We start from the raw sequence: 23,089 nt of genomic DNA, 5'->3' as shown, positions 1-23,089 counted from the left end.
GAGGGCTCTAATAATGGCAAAAAGGGTAAATAGAAGGTGGTAAAGAGGTTTTCCATGTCAGATTTTCTCTTACTATGTCTACTATTTTGGGTAATTGAGTGTAAAGGTGACTATAGGGGTGTTATTTTGTGTCGAGAGGGCTCTAATAATGGCAAAAAGGGTAAATAGAAGGTGGTAAAGAGGTTTTCCATGTCAGATTTTCTCTTACTATGTCTACTATATTGGGTACTTGAGTGTAAAGGTGACTATAGGGGTGTTATTTTGTGACGAGAGGGCTCTAATAATGGCAAAAAGGGTAAATAGAAGGTGGTAAAGAGGTTTTCCATGTCAGATTTTCTCTTACTATGTCTACTATTTTGGGTAATTGAGTGTAAAGGTGACTATAGGGGTGTTATTTTGTGTCGAGAGGGCTCTAATAATGGCAAAAAGGGTAAATAGAAGGTGGTAAAGAGGTTTTCCATGTCAGATTTTCTCTTACTATGTCTACCATATTGGGTAATTGAGTGTAAAGGTGACTATAGGGGTGTTATTTTGTGACGAGAGGGCTCTAATAATGGCAAAAAGGGTAAATAGAAGGTGGTAAAGAGGTTTTCCATGTCAGATTTTCTCTTACTATGTCTACTATATTGGGTAATTGATTGTAAAGGTGACTATAGGGGTGTTATTTTGTGACAAGAGGGCTCTAATAATGGCAAAAAGGGTAAATAGAAGGTGGTAAAGAGGTTTTCCATGTCAGATTTTCTCTTACTATGTCTACTATATTGGGTAATTGAGTGTAAAGGTGACTATAGGGGTGTTATTTTGTGACGAGAGGGCTCTAATAATGGCAAAAAGGGTAAATAGAAGGTGGTAAAGAGGTTTTCCATGTCAGATTTTCTCTTACTATGTCTACCATATTGGGTAATTGAGTGTAAAGGTGACTATAGGGGTGTTATTTTGTGACGAGAGGGCTCTAATAATGGCAAAAAGGGTAAATAGAGGGTGGTAAAGAGGTTTTCCATGTCAGATTTTCTCTTACTATGTCTACTATATTGGGTAATTGAGTGTAAAGGTGACTATAGGGGTGTTATTTTGTGACGAGAGGGCTCTAATAATGGCAAAAAGGGTAAATAGAAGGTGGTAAAGAGGTTTTCCATGTCAGATTTTCTCTTACTATGTCTACTATATTGGGTAATTGAGTGTAAAGGTGACTATAGGGGTGTTATTTTGTGACGAGAGGGCTCTAATAATGGTAAAAAGGGCCAAGAGAAGATTGTACGCAGGTTTTCTATGTTGTTAAGTACAAAAGTTGTACAGTGACTACTCCAAAGTTGATGCGAGTTTGGTTTCCGCTGACTTTTGGGAGAGGCTGACGGTGGCGTTGACGGTGCGAGTATTTGGGCTTCTGAGCGAGGGAATTCACAAGGAGTCCAATTCCTGTGTGGAAAAGTGAGCCATACGTATTTGTGAGCGTGAAGTTTCAGCGGATGCAGCGTTTTTGCGAAGCAGGAGCGAGTAAATGAAGCGATGGCGCCCATTGATCCGACACGCCTGCCAGCTTCAGTGACATCAAAGCCGCCTGCTTGGCATCGCTCCTCATTTGGAGCAGACGGGACTCAACTTAGGAGTCTTTTAATGAAGTAAGTAGCGAACGTTAGCGTAATGGCGGTGACACCGGCGCCACTTTTAACAGGCCAAAGGAACATTCTTTCATCTCTTGTCACGCCGCCGCCGCGTCACGGATCACGTAAACGAGGAGGCAGACGGCAGAGAGGGAATATCTAACCTTCATCGTTTTTCCCGCTCCTGGCCGAGCCCGATTCTCCGCTGGGTGTCGGGATGGCTTCATTCCAGCAGCCGGGGGGCGGGGTGTGGCGGGGGGGTCGGGTTAGTGAAGCCGTGTGGTGGCCAGCCGAGGGGGGGGGGGGTGTGGGCATCAGCTGTAGCTCGGCGCCGGTCAGAGGTGAAGCCGGCTAATGGACAGTGCTCATCCATCATGAGGGCTCGGCAGGCCTGTCAGAGGGGCCCCCTCCACCCCCCCCCCCCCCCCCCCGAGACGAGCTGCCACTCTCGGACGGGCCGCCGACTTGACACCCGCTGTCTTCGCACGTCGCCGAGTGGCGTGAAGGACGATGGACGCCGACGCCCTCACAGAGCAGAACAGTCCGCATCGTGTTTCTGTTGGACGGATGCATCATTTAGCCTAGAAAATGGTAGTACTACTAGTACTTAGTACTACTTAGTACTACTAGTACTTAGTACTAGTAGTAATGCCATGGTATTCTAATAGTACTCAGTACTAGTAGTAATGCCATGGTATTCCTGATAGTACTCAGCACTAGTAGTAATGCCATGGTATTCCTGATAGTACTTAGTACTAGTAGTAATGCCATGGTATTCCTGATAGTACTTAGTACTAGTAGTAATGCCATGGTATTCCTGATAGTACTTAGTACTAGTAGTAATGCCATGGTATTCCTGATAGTACTTAGTACTAGTAGTAATGTCATGGTATTCCTGATAGTACTCAGTACTAGTAGTAATACCATGGTATTCTAATATTACTCAGTACTAGTAGTAATGCCATGGTATTCTAATAGTACTCAGTACTAGTAGTAATGCCATGGTATTCTAATAGTACTCAGTACTAGTAGTAATGCCATGGTATTCCTGATAGTACTCAGTACTAGTAGTAATGCCATGGTATTCCTGATAGTACTAAGTACTAGTGGTACAAGTAGTAATGCTATGGTATTCTAGTAGTACTCAGTACTAGTGGTACTAGTAGTAATGCCATGGTATTCTAATAGTACTCAGTACTAGTAGTACTAGTAATTATGCCATGGTATTCTAAAAGTACTCAGTACTAGTAGTACTAGTAGTAATGCCATGGTATTCTGATAGTACTCGGTACTAGTAGTAATGCCATGGTATTCCTGATAGTACTCAGTACTAGTGGTACTAGAAGTAGTTTTATGGTATTCCTGATAGTACTCAGTACTAGTAGTACTAGTAGTAATGCCATGGCATTCCTGATAGTACCCAGTACTAGTGGTACTAGTAATGTTGTGGTATTCCTGATAGTACTGAGTACTAGTAGTAATGTCATTGTATTCCTGATAGTACTCAGTACTAGTGGTACTAGTAGTAATGTTATGGTATTCCTGATAGTACTCAGTACTAGTATTAATGTCATTGTATTCTTGATAGTACTCAGTACTAGTAGTAATGTCATGGTATTCCTGATAGTACTCAGTACTAGTGGTACTAGTAGTAATGTTATGGTATTCCCGATAGTACTCAGTACTAGTAGTAATGTCACTGTATTCCTGATAGTACTCATTACTAGTAGTAATGTCATTGTATTCCTGATAGTACTCAGTACTAGTAGTAATACTAGTAGTACTAGTAGTGACCCCCCCCCCAGCTGACGGTGATGGTGTCTGTCTAGTCCGTAGACCTGAAAGCGTTTTGTAAACGTACGTTGTGGAGTTCTTGCCCAGATTAGCACCTTTAACATGGAAGCCCTCTGCGACCCCCCCCCCCCCCCCCCCCCAGACGTACTTCAACGACAACATCCTCACCCTGATCCGGACGCTGGTGACGGGAGGCGCCACGCCGGAGCTGGAGGCTCTGCTGGCCGAGGAGAACGCCCTGCGAGGAGGCTACAGCACGCCGCAAACGCTGGCCAACAGAGACAGGTGTCGCGTGGCCCAGCTGGCCCTCTATGACGGACCCTTCGCCGACTTGGGGGTAAGACCACGCTTAAGCCCAGATGACACATTTTGGCGCTCCCCGGCAGCGCACATCCGGACGCCTCGGCTCTTCGCCGTCCTTAATCGGATGTGAAGAACGGCGATCACGCACGGCAGCTACTAGCGGACATTGGTACCTGGTGTACTGCCTTGTACTGCTTTGTACTGCTTTGTACTGCTTTGTACTGCCTTGTACTGCCTTGTAGTGCAGTAACTTGCATGGCTTGTACTTTCCTTCAGCTGCTGTACTTGTGTTGTTCACCAGGACGGGGGCTGCTACGGGGATTTGTTCTGTAAGGCCCTGAAGACGTACAACATGCTGTGCTTTGGGATCTACAGATTGAGGGACGCCCATCTCAGTACGCCAAGTCCGTGTACTAAACGGTAAAGTGACCCCAGCGAACCCACCTCACTTCTCGTCACTTCTTGTCGGAAAAAAGAATTACTTAAAAAAAATTTAATTAAAAAAATTTTAATTAAAAAGAATTTAATTAAAAAAATTTTAAATACAAAATTTAAATAAATTTTGGAGTAGAAAAAACTAAAGGTAGCTTCCTTTTTGGTGGGAATCTTGGAAAAGGGGCGTGAAGTCAAATTTTTAAAAAGGAAAAAAATCGGTTGAGGTCTAAGTAAAATAAAAAAAAAACAAGGAAAATGAACACACATATATAAATTAAATAATATTAAATAAATATTATATATATATATATATATATTTATAAATTAAATAATAAATACATATTTTTTAGTGTTTCTAAATGAAAGTGTGGAAAAAATAGCAAGATAGAAAAAACATTTGTAAAATCTGTTTTGTGTTTTGGTGGAAAAATGAATCAATGCTTTTTAAAAGTGTTCAAATTCAATATAAATTTTTTTTGCCAAGATTAAATGAAAAATAATTATTATATTTCAATCAATAAATAAATGCAAATGCTTGGGGAAAAATAAAAATGACCAAGATACAGTATATAGTGTAAATATAAGTAGTCAGTACTTACAGTAAGTACTGTTTGAGTTGAAAAACAATATCAATAAATAAACGTTACCTTCCTAATTCCACGATTGTTTTTTACACTTGAAAGTACCCAAAGTCCGTTTTCATCCATGGTGCTGTCAAGAGCCATCACGTAAAAAGCAGCGCCGCCTTGTCCCAAAGCAACCGAATGTACGTCCGCCCTCTTTGCAGATACGTGATCACCAACCCGCCGTACGAGTTCGAGCTGGTGCCCACGGACTTGATCTTCTGCCTCATGCAGTTCGACCACAACGCGGGCCAGTCCCGGACCAGCTTGTCCCACTCGTCCCACTCCTCTCATTCCTCCAGCAAAAAGAGCTCCTCCGTCCACTCCGTCCCGCCCTCCAACCGGCAGAACCGCAGCAGCAAAACCCGGGAAGGCCGGGAAAAGCAGAAGTAGGTACACGTGTGTGCACGTATGTGCACGTGTGCGTGTGGCCAGCATGCTGTGGGTTTGGGATGCGTCGTGTGGCGTCGTCGGTGTGTCTGTGTGGGACTTGTCTTCTGCTTCCTTGCTTCTGCTTCTCCTCCGTCATCATCGTCATCCTCGTCATCCTCATCATCCTCACAACACCACATCGACTCCTTGGATCCACTTTCACTAAAACTGTTTTGTGTTTTGGGAATTGTGTTTTGGGAATTGTGTTTTGGGAACGTGTCGTCTAGAACACACATGCTTGTCGTACGCTGGTCTACGTCTTCTTCTGTCCTGTTTATTGTGGCATCAGGTCTTTTCATTTCAGGGATTATGAAATTATTATTTACCAAAAAGAAAGCTACATTATTTTTTAATAAATACTTACAGAAATACTAATATTATTTTATTATTATTTATTATTAATTATAATGAATACAACAATAAATGATAGTACAAAATTAATAAACTGGAATAAATGAAATACAGTAGCAGTCTATAACTTACAGTTTCTGAATAATTTCCTTGAGATTTCCCCCGATATTCATCATTTGATTGTTTCTAACTGAGATCATTTCTTTATTATTATGATTATTTTATATAACATATTCCAAATACAGTAGAACCCGGCTGGGATGAGATGTAAGAAAAGAAGTCATACGTCATGTTGGCATTCCATGGTGCATCAGCTTCACTGCATGTCAGCAGGCACTTCCTGTTTTCCTAATATCCTCCGCCAAGACACTTTCAGCTACTGTAGTACATTGAAGTGCAAAACTGCATTAAGAAGCTCAAGTATTCAAGCATCAATGAGCAGTATTTTCTCAAAGCATGCAAATATTGTCCTAAGAAAGCTTTTGTAAGCTGTGATAAACGCTTAAAGGTCCCATATTATATTATTACCGTCCCGCAACAGTCTATTGACAAGGTAGTACTGTATACTGTATAGTGTATACTGTATGCCATACAGTACATCACATGCAATCACCTAACATTTACAGCTGCAACAATTCATCAATGATTAATCCGTAATCCAATTAACAAGGTTGTTGCTATGGGATTTGTTGTTTTACGATTTCAACAAGTAGCCTCTAATTTCAGCACCCCAGATTTGTTTCTGCGGGGGGGCGGGGGCGTCCAAACTTCATACTGAAGATCAAGTTGATCATCCTTTCATACTGAAGAATGAAAGGATGTGGCGGCCATTTTTACATTCCTTAAATCAGACCTTTTTTTTTTTAGTGTTAGTAGACGGTGGCAGGTGTTGTTTTAAGATGTGTAGCGAAGCCTGAGCTCTTCAAGCCAGGAGTGGGCCAGTACACCAAGTCCGTGTACCAAACGGTAAAATGTCCCGAGCGAGCCGACCTCACTTCTCGTCCTGTCGGAGAAAAAAATGAACCCATTTTGGAGTTGAAAAAACAAACGGCGTCAAGTCAAATTTTTAAAAAGGAAAAAAATCGGTTGAGGTCGAAGTAAAATAATTAAAAAAAACAAGGAAAATTGACATGTATAAATTAATAAATAAAATAATTAAATTAATAAATATTTTTATAAATAATAAATTATTAAATAATAATAAATTAATATTTTTAAGTGTTTCTAATTGAAAGTGTTTGGGGGAAAAATAGCACAATAGAAAATACATTTGTAAAATATGTTTTGTATTATACAGTGAAGAAAATAAGTATTTGAACACCCTGCTATTTTGCTATTTCTCCCACTTAGAAATCATGGAGGGGTCTGAAATTTTCATCGTAGGTGCATGTCCACTGTGAGAGAGATAAACTAAAAAGAAAAATCCAGAAATCACAATGCATGATTTTTTAACAATTTATTTGTGTGATACAGCTGCCAATAAGTATTTGAACACCTGAGAAAATGAATGTTAATATTTGGTACAGTAGCCTTTGTTTGCTATTACAGAGGTCAAACGTTTCCTGTAGTTTTTCACCAGGTTTGCACACACTGCAGGAGGGATCTTGGCCCACTCCTCCACACAGATCTTCTCTAGATCAGTCAGGTTTCTGGGCTGTCGCTGAGAAACACGGAGTTTGAGCTCCCTCCAAAGATTTTCGATTGGGTTCAGGTCTGGAGACTGGCTGGGCCATGCTAGAACCTTGATATGCTTCTTACGGAGCCACTCCTTGGTTTTCCTGGCTGTGTGCTTCGGGTCGTTGTCGTGTTGGAAGACCCAGCCACGACCCATCTTCAATGCTCTGACAGAGGGAAGGAGGTTGTTCCCCAAAATCTCACAATACACGGCCCCAGTCATCCTCTCTTTAATGCAGTGCACTCGTCCTGTCCCATGTGCAGAAAAACACCCCCAAAGCATGATGCTACCACCCCCATGCTTCACAGTAGGGATGGTGTTCTTCGGATTGTACTCTTCATTCTTCTTCCTCCAAACACGCTTATTGGAATTATGACCAAAAAGTTCTATTTTGGTCTCATCTGACCATAAAACTTTCTCCCATGACTCCTCTGTATCATCCAAATGGTCATATGCAAACTTAAGACGGGCCTTGACATGTGCTGGTTTAAGCAGGGGAACCTTTCGTGCCATGCATGATTTCACATCATGACGTCTTAGTGTATTACCTACAGTAACCTTGGAAACGGTGGTCCCAGCTCTTTTCAGGTCATTGACCAAGTCCTGTCGTGTAGTTCTGGGCTGATTCCTCACCTTTCTTAGAATCATTGAGACCCCACGAGGTGATATCTTGCATGGGGCTCCACTCCGATTGAGATTGACCGTCATGTTTAGCTTCTTCCATTTTCTAATGATAGCTCCAACAGTGGACCTTTTTTCACCAAGCTGCTTGGTAATTGCTCCGTAGCCCTTTCCAGCCTTGTGGAGGTGTACAATTTTGTCTCTGGTGTCTTTGGACAGCTCTTTGGTCTTCGCCATGTTACAAGTTAAAGTCTTACTGATTGTATGGGGTGGACAGGTGTCTTTATGCAGCTAACGACCTCAAACAGGTGCATCTGATTCAGGATGATACATGGAGTGCAGGTGGACTTCTAATGGGCAGACTAACAGGTCTTTCAGGGTCAGAATTCTAGATGATACACAGGTGTTCAAATACTTATTTGCAGCTGTATCACACAAATAAATTGTTAAAAAATCATGCATTGTGATTTCTGGATTTTTCTTTTTAGTTTATCTCTCTCACAGTGGACATGCACCTACGATGAAAATTTCAGACCCCTCCATGATTTCTAAGTGGGAGAAATAGCAAAATAGCAGGGTGTTCAAATACTTATTTTCTTCACTGTATAGTTTTTTTGTTCTTTACCTTCCTAATTCCACAATTGTTTTTTTACACGAAGGATGTGGCGGCCATTTTTTACATTCCTTAAACCAGCCCTTTTTTCGTCGAGTTAGTGTTAATAGTGTTAGTAGACGGTGGCACGTGTTATTTTAAGATGTGTAGCGAAGCCTGAGCTCTGGCCAAAGTTCAAAAGTGAGCATTTCAGCGCTTCTTCTCTCCAAATCCAACAATTGAGTGACATCCTAGATTTGTTGTTAGCCAAACAAGCTCCAGGGACACCTCGTGGGATGTTCTGCATAATATGGGACCTTTAATGCATCTCCAAGTGCCGTTGTTCCATGTACCTGTAGTGGTGTGTACCCTTGTGTATTTGCTGTGTAACTGCGGCTTACTCACAGTAGATTACTCACCTTTCTCTCTGAAGTGCAACAAGGATGAATAGAATGGGTCCAGGTACGCAAGTCAACATTCTGCATGCTAAGCTTAGCAGCCTTGACTTTGGGCTCCTATCATAACCGCGTCCCCCCCCCCCTCCACCGTGGACGTTGTTGGGGAGGGGCCGGGGGGGGTTGCATTTTTCTTCACTTCAACATGCCTGAGTTTAAAGTTTGTCGCTGCTCGCCCCCCCCCCCCCCCCCCCTCTCACCCACAATGCATGAGGTTGATTCTCACCTTCCCGCTGCAGTCGTTCTTTTGCCTGCCATTTATGGCTTTTTTCCAACTTTGCATGGTGCGAGAGGTCCGTGTGTGTTTGCCGCATCTTTCCCTCCTGTGATGTCTTATTGGTGATTTCAGGCTAACATGTAGGTCACATTGATGCCGCCATCCCCTCGCCGTTAGTCACGGGCGGCGCCACCGATTTGAAGCGTTAAATTAGACGGATGCGACCCCTCCCTCCTGAACACCTGATGTGCCGCTTCCGGGCGACATGTCGGCCGTATCAGCAGAGCGAGGCAACAGACGCCTTGCTGAACCCCAGGGGGGGCGTGACGCCACACATTAAAAAATGACGCCTTTAAAGTTTACTTCCATACGAACGCCACACCGATGACTCGCCACACGTATGCGCCGCACGTCCACGTGGCAAAGTTCATATTTGGCAACTTCTTCAACATCATTTCAGCTCAGAAACACTTTACTTTCCCACTTTACTAATACGGTGGTGCCTTGGTTAATGTCATTAATCCCTTCCAGAACGTCCCACTCAAACCAAAACACAAATTTGGCTATTTCTGTTAGCAGTTAACAAGACCACCGTCGCTTCCAGGTCTTATATTCTCGTATTACGTCTACTAGATTGGCTAATATGAGTGGAAAGGTGACTATAGGGGTGTTATTTCTTGTCTAGAGGGCTCTAATAATGTTAAAAGCTCTATTTAGAAAGTCATCAACAGCTTTTCTATGCTCTAAATACCAAAACATTCCATAACCCTAACCAATTAACCGCCATAAACGAGGGATTGCTGTAACCAAGTCGTTTTAAAGCATCTGTCTAAAATGCGATCATACAGAAAGTAAAGCAATTTTCCATTAGGAAACAATAACACCCAAAATAATCACAATAACAAAAAAACATGTTTTATGGAGGTTGCCAACCTGTCAATCAGCTCCCCTGCCGGAGTTTGACCGTACGCCTCGCTGCTCTCCGGGCACACAACCCGTAGCGTAGGTTCACGACCCAGACCTCAAAGGTTGGTGACCACTGCTATCGGGCTATTGGTCGAAAATTGGTTGATGCCATAGTATCGTGGGCGCTAAGAATCGCCAGATTTGGTATTGGGTGTGTGATCCAAGATGTTCACAGAACAGTTCACTACGCGCCATATTGTACCATAACCGAGACAGTACGATATCCAAGGTCGATTTTGGCAAAACCGTTGGTATCAATAAAACTGGTGCATTTTCAACAAGGACGCTATGGGAAATGTACCCGTCTACACACAAACAGAGCTTTGGAAAGTGTGGCTGCAGCTTTCCAAAACAAAAACGTTTGCGTGTGGACGAAAGGCCAAAATGCATCAAAAATGCATCTCATTTTAGAAGTTAAACAGAGCTCCTCTGGGCATTGAATGCATCACAACTGGATGAATCAGGTTGTCTTCTCATTCAAGGCAATACCTTAGTAGTTCATGCTAAGTGACTAGGTAGGACAGCCCTAGTCGGGGAAGTTGGTGCAGGATCCAAAGTCCTTTAAAGGTCGACGCATGTCCAGACAAGAACGGTGAAGAAACGACGATGGTCGTCCTACCTAGTCAGACTAGCGTTTGTCCCACCTGGTCATTGTCGAATGGGAACCATCTTCGAAGACAACCTGAAGAGTCCAGTTGCGATCCAGTCAATGACCTGAGAAGACCACGACATGGATGAATGAGAACATCAGGAAGGAGGTTTCCTTTGAGGCTAACGGTCTTCTCCGCTTCCTGTGTGTCGTCCTTCAGAAAAGAAATGGTTTACAGATGAAGCGGACAACGCCTACCCACGGAACATTCAGATCAAGCCCATGAGCACCCACATGGCCAACCAAGTCAACCAGTACAAATCCACCAGTAGTCTGATCCCACCAATCAGAGAAGTCGAAGATGAATGCTGAAGCCTCTTTATTTTTATTTTTGTTCCAGTTATGACGCTGACATGACTCGGCGCTGTTTTTTTTTTTTTCACGATCACCGCCGGAGGATTGAACAGGTCGGGACCGCCTATGTGTATACCTTTAATGTTACTTCCACGCTCTTTGGACATTGTTTTATTTATTGATGTATCCACAGAGATGTACATAATGACAATCAAATACGCATTGTACAGCCCCACCCCCCCCTCCTTAGCACTTTTTGGAATTATTATTTTACGATTGGACAACGATAAGGATGAGGAGACGAAAAAAAAAAAACAAGAAGACGAAAGTGAGTACTTCCTGTTATGCTTTGCAATAGTTTGTGACCAGACTCCACTGCGGCTACGAGGAGGATGAGGGTCGCATCGTCAGGACCCAAAGATCCTAGCGGACTCTTCCAAGCAGCTGGGCTCGTTTTGTTTCTCCATCCCGTGTTCTTCTGTTCTATTTGCACTAAAAACAAGTTTCAGAGCCCAACCAAGGAACTGTGGGATTGAAGACGAGAACGGGTTCCTAACTGGTTTTGTAAGATCCGATCATCATTCATCTACATCCATTCATACAGCGATCGGCTAGTCTGGCCTTAGCTGGGAAGATGTTTCGTGCGTGCTCAAACCCAACCGTGTTTGACGGAGCAGCAGCAGAGATTCGCTAAAAGAAATGCCACATATCGCGTAAAAGCGGGCATTAAGCGGGTCCTCCTTTAAGCTCAGCAGCCTGCCTGGCGCCGGTTGGCACGGAGGCTTGGATGTTCTCCGTCGTCAATCCAGATGTCAAAATAATAATAATAATAATAATTCATCAACAAAGACTCTCAGGAGTCCAGCTGCTGTGAAACGCTTCAAACAAGGTTGGGTGGCGATGCGACAGTACGAACGCCTGCAGGGTTTCGTTTTGTCCCAGCTAGTGGTTCGCAACGTTCCCTCAGAGGAGACATCGTAGGACGACGAAAAATATTTTTGGGGGAGAAACTTGTTTACTCATACACCATCCTGCCATCAGTCCATGTTTGAAAAACTCTGGTCCAAAGATCTTTGCACACGGCTACGACTCTTGCGGATCACCTAGATCAGACATTTTATGTTTTTTTTAACCAAATACGGCCTCAAAAATATCAAATCACAACAAGTTCCACCATTTTTGTACCTCGGCGTACCGTGACGGTTGACGGCTTGTACTCAGTTATGGACTATAAGTGACTTCAACAGTTCATGTTATTGATTTCATTTGAATTCATATTCAGCGGATCTTGTCCGTGTACGAGTATTTTTATACATAAATCCCTTAAATATCATAAATATCTTGAGAATCAGGAGCTGGGGAACCAGTTTTCCCAGCCATGTACAGCCATGCCGCCAGACAAACGAGATGGTACGCATCAGCTTCTTGTCAGGGTTTCCCCAAACTTAAAGTCGCCATTTGCAATAGAAACGTCAGAGAAAAAGTTTGTCGTCATAAGTTTTTGTCCGTTGTTGGTTTATGTACCGGTTATGTCGATGTCCTCGGTTGAACAAGTTTGGGAAACCCGACTCTCTGCGTCCACACAAGATTGTTTTCTGAACAAGTTTAGCTAGCCATCTTCAGCCCGGCAGCTCGCCTCCGTCAAATCGAAGCTTCGCAGGACAAAATAAGCTAGCACCGACTGCTTGAAAGAGTTCTATACATCCATAGAAATATCGCTATATACGTAAATCTAGGAGTAACAGTAGAAGATGGCTTCCTCCGACCTTATTATGCGTTTGACCTAAATTAGGTCCTGATGGCGCGAAGACGAAAGAAACGAGCGCACACGATTGCAAAGTGTGGCTTTTGTGTGTGTGTGTTTTTTTTTATCAAGATGTTGAAGTGTCACTCATCCTGTAGGCGATAAACAAAAAAAAAAACACGGGAAAAGAACCTGATATCGTACTAGATATTCACGTGACTCCATGAATTGGGGGGGTGGGGGGGGGGGGGGGTAAACAATGACAGGAAGCGTCCGTGTGCTGAAGCCTCATGCACATTTGTCCTGAAGTGAACTTTGACCTGTGATTATTCCATCGTGGTCACACTTGTAGCTCATGTAGAGTTAAAAGACAAAAAAACAAAAATTGGATCCTCGCTAGCCGGAATATTGTGAATTTAATTCACTATTTCTTCAAGAACGTGACCCTCAGGGTGGCAAGGGTGCACGGCAGAGCCTCCAAAGTCAAACACCATCCCTTCCTGGTTGACTTCCAGGTTGTCCTAATTTCAAAACACATCAGTCGGTGGCCATCTTGGAACTTTTATCAACTGAAAGGCTTCAAAACACTCGAAAAAAAAGTTAAGCAAGGTAGAATAAAAGTAAAATAAAGTCAAACTCCTCACCGCTTGTGAAGGTGTTTACAAAGCGACACGTGAAGTTTGAGGAAGAAGAGGCTCCAAGGGGTTAAATGGAGTTTTCAACAACGACCACAACTTATTCCCGACCTGGACTTCCTTCTGTCTATGGAAGACCCCAAGCTTATCAAAGGGGGTACATGTCACACTTTATGTTCCGGAATAGCTACTATTCAACTTCAGATCAAGTTGATCTCTTTTTTTAATGCAACTGGAGTTCACAGAACGATTTATTGCACAATATAATTTCCCCCATTTGGGGGTCCCTAAACCCCCAAAATAAACAATTAATTCTACCTTGTGCTAGTTAAGTAACTGTATTGCTCTTAATGCAGTGCTTCTCTGGTTATCATCATGCTTTCCCTGTTTGCCATCACTGTCGGCGTCAGTAAAAAGTCAAAGAAAAAGCCAAACACACATGGAGTTAATGTTAAACATGTCTGCTGGGTTTGTTTTTATTTCAAAACAAATCTAGACATTCTTCCATCAACACACTTTCGGTAGGTCCTGAGCTTATGTGGGGGTGGGGGTTGCATTGCAGTTCTACTTCCTGTTCTACGGTTATCATCACACTTTATCGCAAATTTTAAAAAATATATATTTTTTGTTTTTGCTTGGAATCCAAACTGTACGCCTTAGATATTTGACTTTTGGAGGTTCCGCCTTGCCCCGCCCGAGGGAGCGTCAGCATGAATTTGATTGGAAGGGTAGCAGCACCACTTCAGTTCACCATTGGAGAGAAAATCCTTTCATGTTCTTAGTTTTTCTAATGTTCATCCAGAGTTGACAACATTCCATTTTGTGAGCTTTGTCACAAACTGTGTCTCTTTTTTGTTTACAGACTAATAATTCATTGAAGGTCCTTAAAGGTGGAAAGAAAATAATAACACTGAAAATGACACCATACAAATGAATGCGATGTTAGAATTTGTTTTTGTTGTCGTCTCTCCTTGTCATGTGACTTTAGGTTTTTGCATCGTATACCTCCGCGCGTTGAGTTCGTTTTTTTGAAGTGCCATGAAGACTTGGAGTGCAGCATCCTTCAGTCATTCGGGGGACACCGGCAAACTTTTTTTTCGGTTTCACCGTTTCCACTGTGACTCGATGGACTTGCGCTGGCATGGAGAACATCCAAGCCGTCAGCGCCTCCATGCCAGCGCCGCGCCAGGCAGCGCTGAAAAGGGGAGGACCCGCCTGCAGTCCCGCTATTGCGACAAGTGGCGTTTCTCTTGGAATGGTCCAAGACCCGCATGACTGAAGGATGGCAACGTTGGGCAGCACGTGACTGCACTTCATGCGCTGTAAAGGATGGAAATCATCATTGATGTGCTGAGAGTTGTATTCGAGATATCATATATATATATTTACATTTATATATTTATATATATATATATATATATATATATATAACACAACAGAGACTGGAGTCTTAATTCTAATAATATCAATAATAATAAGGCATTTTCAGCTAGGGGGCGATTCAGGCATCACATGATCATCACCCGCAGCAAATCAGGAGCTTGTCTATTTGCTTTTCTTTTTTTTTTTTGGGATGTGTTCTATAGAAGACATGATGGATTATTTTGATGGTGCTGAGTTGATCTACCTGACTCTGTCAAATATAATCTGCTGATAAATATTACTGTCTTGTACAAAATGTTTGTACATAGATTGTACATGGTTTCTTTTTGTATTTTTCTCAAATTAAAAAAATGGATGTATTAGTGTTCTAAACCAGAAACCGGCTTACTCTTTTATTGTTTTCTTACAGCAGCGTGGACACTAGATGTCCATAGTCACCAGGAGGACAGGTAGCTTATTCCTAATATGATTATTCTTCACTTATTCTTTTATGCTTGTGCTCATCAAAGTATGGATGTATTTTAGCATATATTTATATACATATATTACTATATAATAGTATCTAATATTGATTTTGCATTTAATGGTATTATATATTTGTGACCACGGTGACCAAGTGGTCAAACATTGAGGAGATGGGGAAGACCTGGGTTCGATTCTCCGCTTAGACCGGGGGTCGGCAACCCGCGTCTCTTAGGAAAATGGACATTTAATCATGAAGGCTCGTTATGTATTTGTAGCCAACTTAGTCATTTTGATAGTTTAGGGTTAGGGTTAGTTTAGTATTGTTACCGCCTACTTCAAACCAAAGATAGATGTGTGATAGATGCGGTCCAGTCTGGAGCTGATTGACCGCTACAGCGCCTCTTATTCCGTAAGGTCACGACCGCCGAGGATACGGTCCCACAGTAGCACCTTTTTTTAACCTTGTTTGTTCGCACGCTTCTGCAATGTCTTTCTGGCCGCCAAGTCTTTGGGTCAAATGGAAGCCTATCGCTCTGTTGCCATTTGAAAAAAATCAGAGCTGATGATGTGCAAGCGTAAACTAGCTCTGGTTTAAACGTTTTGTACAACTCATCAACTTTTTGTATGTCAGGGATTGGTCAGCATGATTATTTGAATTGGAATTTCCTACGCTGACAGGAAGTGTTCATGTGCACGTAAATGACCTTGGTTTCAGCTAACGGGACGAGATCGAGATCAATGACCCTGGCAGTCCGAGTCCTGCCGCCCGATCCCATTGTGGCCCCCGCTATTAGTCTTGATTTAGGTATGTTGACATGTTATTAGCCGCTCCATCACGCTCGCCTGTCACTCTGTCAGTCAGCCGGCATCCTCGGTCTTGACTGGGAACGACATTCCAGCATATCTGCATCAGCTGGCTTATCTGCGAGGAGCACGGATCTGTTTGTCTGCCGGGCGTCAGAAAGGCCGAGTCGCTTTACTGTACTCGATTCCACTTCTCTTCAGACTTGAAATGTTGCTTTGAAAAGGTCACAAACACAAAGACTGGATGTGAAAACCTATCGACAGTCAAGATGGAGGACAGGCCAACGTGTCGCTCGTGTGAAGGAGATCCGTCGCTCTGCCGGGAATTCTTCAACGTCACCGGCAGTGGCACCAATTAGGAGGTGTCGTGATGACTTCCACTCACACCCCTCAGCTCCCAGACTCACCATCATCATCATCAAAAGTGGTCACTAAAGGCAGAGTGTTTGAGCAAGCCATGACTTAATAGTCCAGCTAAAAGCAAGAACCATAAGGTCTGGCTTTGGCTCTGACGATTGGGGTTTTGGTTAGCATTTGCGGTACGGTGAAGTTTTGCGTTTGGGGGTTAGGATTTTGGGTTACAGAACACGGCTTAGGGTTAAGGAATAGGGTTTTGGTTTAGGGTTTGGGGGGAAAGTTTGGGTTACAGCACAGCATCTGGGGTTTGGGATTTGGGTTTCAATTCAGGTTTTATGCGAGGTTATTAGTGTTCGAGGTATTGGGGTTTGTGTTTGAGGCTTAGGGTTAAAAGAACAGGGTTTAGGATTAAGGTCTTTATTTAGGTTTGGTGCCTGGTCATTAGTTTTAGAGGTATGGGGTTTAGGGTTATAGAATAGGGTTTTGGTTTAAGGTGTGGGGCTATTGTTTTGGTTAGCTTTTTTTGTGTTTTGGTTAAAGTACAGGCTTTAGGGGTCTGGTGCTACTTTACTAGGGTTAGAGTTGTAAGGTTTGTGTTCGGTTCAGCAAGTTCCATGCACCACTGTGGGCTCCAACTTCCTTGGAAAAGGACTCAAGACCACTTGGCATCGAGCTAAAAACTCGGACTATCAACTGGACACCCAGCGCAGCAGTTAAGGTTCAGGAAGTTAGGTTGACCAACGTGTAACCGCGTAGCCACACTGTCTGGAATCTGTTACATTAGGACAGGCGGTTTACGGTTCAGGATTAGGGTTTAGGCAGGGGTCTCATGCAGGTCTGTAATCAGTGTGTGTGTGTGTGTGTGTGTTGAGCATATGTTTGTGTGGTTGTTGTTGATTTGTGGCCTGATGAGGTTTCTATGCAGGCAGTGGGGATTGATGGCTTGTTAGTGAGCGAGGACCCCCACCCGCTCGCCTCTTAACACACACCCCCCTCCGTGAGGTGTTTTCAAAATGATTGATTTGCAATAAAGTGGCTGGGGGTGTGCGCATGCAGGCAGAACTGATGCCAATCGATCTGGCTGAAATTGATTGATCAGCCGCTTAGCTGTGCGGTGTGTTTACCGTGCGAAGGCGAGCCGGAGCCTCCTCTTCCCCCCCCCCCCCCTCCATAAAGCCAAATGCCCCCTCGGCGTCTCCTTTCACTGCTGTGCCGATGGCGGCCAAAACAAGCCATATCGCAATATAAACCATAAAAATGCAATCATACAGCGAGAAATACTGCATAAACATTTACGATTGTGTACTTTATTCTGCTATCAACGCGTCCTTCTGAGACATCGAGATAGCGCGCCTTTAAAAATAATGACTTACCTGCTTCTTGCGACTCTTTGCCTTATCACGGTGTCACATTGAGACTCCCTGAAGGAGGCGCACAAGTAACTAATGACGGTGCTTTCTTGTAAACAAATAGCAAGTTTTCAAGATGACGCATCAGCAGCGCTTCGCCCGTGTGAGCACACCCCAGATGACCATCATACATCATTTAAACTGCGGTAGAGTGCCTCGTCTGCACATGGCGTCTTCGGCAATCCATCCAAACGTGCACACAAGGGTCTTCATAAAGAAAACATGTGACCTCTGTGGCATTTAACGAGTCTCCGCCATGCTCGGAGCGCCTCGTACCACACGGCATTCTCGAAACGAAAGGAGATGGCGAGGATTTGTATTCTCTTGCTGACAGCTCGTGTTCCATGTTAGCATCTCCACACATTTGGACGTTGGGGTCGCACGGCACCAGTCAAGTTTTATATCAGCTAAGTGTCTCGTTCAGGAAAGGCTGCTGAAAAATTCCACTTGGGAGGAATCATCTTCTGCATTGAGCACCGGTGGCCGTGTGCCGATGACATCATGGCGATGACATCAAACCCTCGTCCTTTAACTCCAACACAAAGCTTAACCTTTATCCTAAATAACACCCAAACGCTGATGTAAACCTGGACTCAAGCCTGACCACAAAAGCTATCCTTGTCCAAAACACGACACCAACACAAACGAAATAAATCCTAACCCTAGTCCAAATCCTAATGCCAACACAAACCCCAACACCAACCCTACCCTAATCCAGCTCCCAACACCAACACAATCCCTAACACCCACGCTAACCCTAACACAAATCCTAACCTGAGTCCAAATCCCAATGCCAACACAACCCCAACAATAGCCCTGAGGCTAGTCACAAACCCTAAAGCAAAACCTAACCTAGTCCAAATCCCAATGCCAACACAAACCCCAACACCTCAGACCAACACAAACCCTACCCTAGTCCAGGTCCTAACACCAACACAAACCCCAACAATAGCCCTCAGGCTAGTCACAAACCCTAAGGCAAAGCCGAGCCCAGTCCAAATCCCAAGGCCAACACAAACCCTAAATCAAACCCTAAGACCAAACCCCAAACCTGACCAGACCTTAAACCCGAGCGTCGCCCTTTGAAGCCTGAGGACTTCGACTGAGGTGCGACACCGAAGCAGGACTCGTACGTACATCAGCATCCCCTTCAGCATTTCAATGTGTGTCTCAGCGTGTGACAGGCTGCCATGTCCAAAGACGCGGCCCCAGATCAGGCGTGATGATGGTTTCCATGACGATGAGGCATGGAGGGGCACATGATCCGTGGCCCAGATAAACAGTGATCCTTTAGGAAAACAAGGAGGTCATTACAGCAGCTTGTCAAATCAATGCTCACTCTGTCCAACTTGATTAAGACGTCTCCCCTCAGCTCTGACGCGCTGCGTCAATAGCAAGGGAGGGGGCGCACACACACACACACACACACGCACACACACGCACACACACACACACACACACACCTCAGCAGACGCTCGGATGATTGGAGTGAAATAGCCATCAGTCAGGCAGGCTAGGTGGACTAATGATTCCCTGTGCTGCCCATTAGAAGTACATGACAAGTCAATCCTACTCACTGACACGCCAATGCAAGACAGCAACGCTCTGTGTGTGTGAGTGGGGGGGTGGGGGTGGGGGTGGGGGGGGGCGCCGATGAAGAAAGGAAAAAGTGACCTTGTAGCTGAATCATTTGAGGCTGAATTAAATTGGCAAGAGCAGCTAATCTTTACCTGGGGGCCATTAACAGAATTAAAGCACAACAGCGGAGGCGCGGAGGCGGGGAGGCGCGGAGGCGGGGCCTATCGTCTCTTTTGCAGCCAGTTGCTGTCGTCTGTAATTTGTCTTTCCGTGGATGCAGGTCCAATCCTGATGCTGGTCTCTAATTTGTTTTAATTATTACATTTATTCATTTTGTGTTTTTATTTCAGTTTTTGGATGTCTATTTTTGGCGTCATGACTCAAGATTTACATGTATTTATTTTGTGGTAATGGGTTCATTGGATTTGAACATGCATCAGGTTACAACGGAATACATCCCATAATCAATCCACAGTTCCACATGTCCAAAAGAATTTGCTTATTAAATCCATTTGTTCACTTCCTGCCTTCCTGGTATGATTTTTATACACATACAGAAGTATAATGTGAAGTAACCATACGGTGGTGAAATATAATAACAATAAAGACAACATGACTGCTTCAAGACTCTTCATTCTCGTATTTAGCAAACATCAAGTGCTTGTATTGTTTCTTGAATGTGCTCATCCTGGTACATTGTTTGAGGCTTTTTAACCTCGTTTTATTACAATTTGAGGTTACTATTCTATCAACCATAAACTGTATAGCAAGAAGTTATTTGTAAAAATATGTTCACATAAGCATTGTATTTTTTGACTGATGCACTGCATTTTTCAATTTTTCTTTACATTTTTAGTACTATTATTAAAATAACTATGTTATTAAAATGCATTAAAATTGCAAACAATGACAATGTGATTTTTTTAACACTGCAAATAAATAAATTTCTGAAATAAAATATAAATGTAAATAATAAAATTGAAGTGCGGTTCAAGTTTAGCTTCTCCTCTCTCAGGCTGATCAATATGTTTGGAAAGATCGGGCAAGGTCACTAATTGCCTGATTGGAAAAATAAAGCCCTACTGTTCATAGCGTGTTGACACGTAAACAAAGGAGTCTACCAAGAACAAACATTCCGACTTACTACACACTTCCAGACTGATCAATAGTTTGTGCTATCGGCCTTAGACCCTCCTCACTTGGAGAGCTGCAATGATTTCTTGTTTGTGGGAATCCCAAAGCAGCTTCCGTTCAAATATTATGAGAAACATCAAGGTGCTTTGTTCTTGTGAACATTTCGGCCTGGAGAACAGCACATCTGAGCGTCATCGCCGAGAAACAACCAGGATGAAATTCAATATGCTGCTTTTACGTGAATCACATACTTTAAAGTGACCACTTTCCTGCGCTGAATTCGCCATTTTCATGATTCAAGGATTTCATTTGCACAACCTCCTCCCAGGTGGGACGTCGTTCATGTAAACCCCCACTCGCCTTTTCCGTCCGTCACGAGCTGCTCTAAGCTTTACAATATGTTGTCATCGGACCAAGATGCCACCTCTGGAAGGGCGCATGTACATCGCTGCTGGACAGGAGAAATACAACGCAACACGGATGAGTGTGGGGGTTTCGGATGAAATGGAGGTATACAGACATACATCCAAACACACATACAAACATACACATATACATACAGACATGCACACACACATTATTACAAACATACAAACATGCACTGATACAAAATTGCGTAGATACAAACATACATTGATACATACATACAAGCTTACAAACATATACATATACAAATAAAAGCATACAAAATTTAACAGATATATACGTACTTACACACATATATATGTGAATAAATACATTCGTACATACATATACACAAATAACTACATACATATATAGACACATACATATATATGAATATACATACATACATACATACATACATACATACATACATACATACATACATACATACATACATACATACATACATACATACATACATACATACATACATACATACATACATACATACATACATACATACATACATACATACATACACATACATACTTACATACATACACACATATATACAAATACACACATGCATTCATATGCACAGATAAATACATACATTCATACATACATATATACATACATACATATATACATACATACATGCATACATACATACATACATACATACATACATACATACATACATACATACATACATACATACATACATACATACATACATACATACATACATACAAATACATATATACATATATACACATACATACTTACATACATAGATATACACACAAGAATACATACATACCTACATTCATACACACACATACATACAAACATTTATACATACATACATACATACATACATACATACATACATACATACATACATACATACATACATACATACATACATACATACATACATACATACATACATACATACATACATACATACATACATACATACATACATACATACATACATACATACATACATACATACATACATACATACATACATACATACATACATACATACATACATACATACATACACACATTCATTTACACATACATACATACATACTCTTATACATATATACATACATACATACACATACATACTTACATACATAGATATACACACAAGAATACATACATACATACATTCATACACACACATACATACAAACATTTATACATACATACATACATACATACATACATACATACATACATACATACATACATACATACATACATACATACATACATACATACATACATACATACATACATACATACATACACACATTCATTTACACATACATACATACATACATACATACATACATACATACATACAAATACATATATACATATATATATACATACATACATACATACATACATACATACATACATACATACATACATACATACATACATACATACATACATACATACATACATACATACATACATACATACATACATACATACATACATACATACAAACGTACATACGTACATACATACACACACATATATACATATACATACATACATACGTACATACATATACACACATGAATACATAGATATATACACACACATACATACATACATACATACATACATACATACATACATACATACATACATACATACATACATACATACATACATACATACATACATACATACATACATACATACATACATACATACATACATACATACATACATACATACATACATACATACATACATATACACACATGAATACATAGATACATACACACACATACATACATACATAAACATATACATATGCACACATACGTACACACACATATATACATACATGCATACATGCATACATGCATACATACATACATACATACATACATACATACATACATACATACATACATACATACACACATGAATACATACATATACACACAAGAATACATACATTCATACACACACACACATACAAACATTTATATATACATGAATACATACATACATACATACATACATACATACATACATACATACATACATACATACATACATACATACATACATACATACATACATACATACATACATACATACATACATACATACATACTCTTAT

General features: G+C 41.9%; 1 protein-coding gene across 37 annotated transcripts in view; it reads left to right on the top strand.

Annotated features, from left to right (window-relative positions):
• LOC131108012 (calcium-activated potassium channel subunit alpha-1a) overlaps positions 1-12,973 on the top strand; it is a 156,862-nt gene extending 143,889 nt beyond the window's left edge. For 20 of the 37 annotated variants that reach the window (XM_058058621.1, XM_058058608.1, XM_058058631.1 and 17 more), the window contains 5 exons: positions 3,538-3,732; positions 4,000-4,118; positions 4,921-5,145; positions 8,861-8,889; positions 10,875-12,973. In XM_058058621.1, the coding sequence (XP_057914604.1) occupies positions 3,538-3,732; positions 4,000-4,118; positions 4,921-5,145; positions 8,861-8,889; positions 10,875-11,026 (720 nt within the window). In that variant the 3' untranslated portion in view covers positions 11,027-12,973. Of the gene's footprint in view, positions 1-3,537; positions 3,733-3,999; positions 4,119-4,920; positions 5,150-8,860; positions 8,890-10,874 lie in introns of those variants that run through there. The other 17 variants (XM_058058626.1, XM_058058613.1, XM_058058635.1 and 14 more) reach the window with 2 other exon arrangements.
• Positions 12,974-23,089: the final 10,116 nt, after the last annotated feature.

This window comes from Doryrhamphus excisus, chromosome 20, assembly GCF_030265055.1.
Source record: "Doryrhamphus excisus isolate RoL2022-K1 chromosome 20, RoL_Dexc_1.0, whole genome shotgun sequence".
Lineage (NCBI taxonomy): Eukaryota > Metazoa > Chordata > Actinopteri > Syngnathiformes > Syngnathidae > Doryrhamphus > Doryrhamphus excisus.
This window is presented reverse-complemented; position numbering and strand designations above follow the sequence as displayed.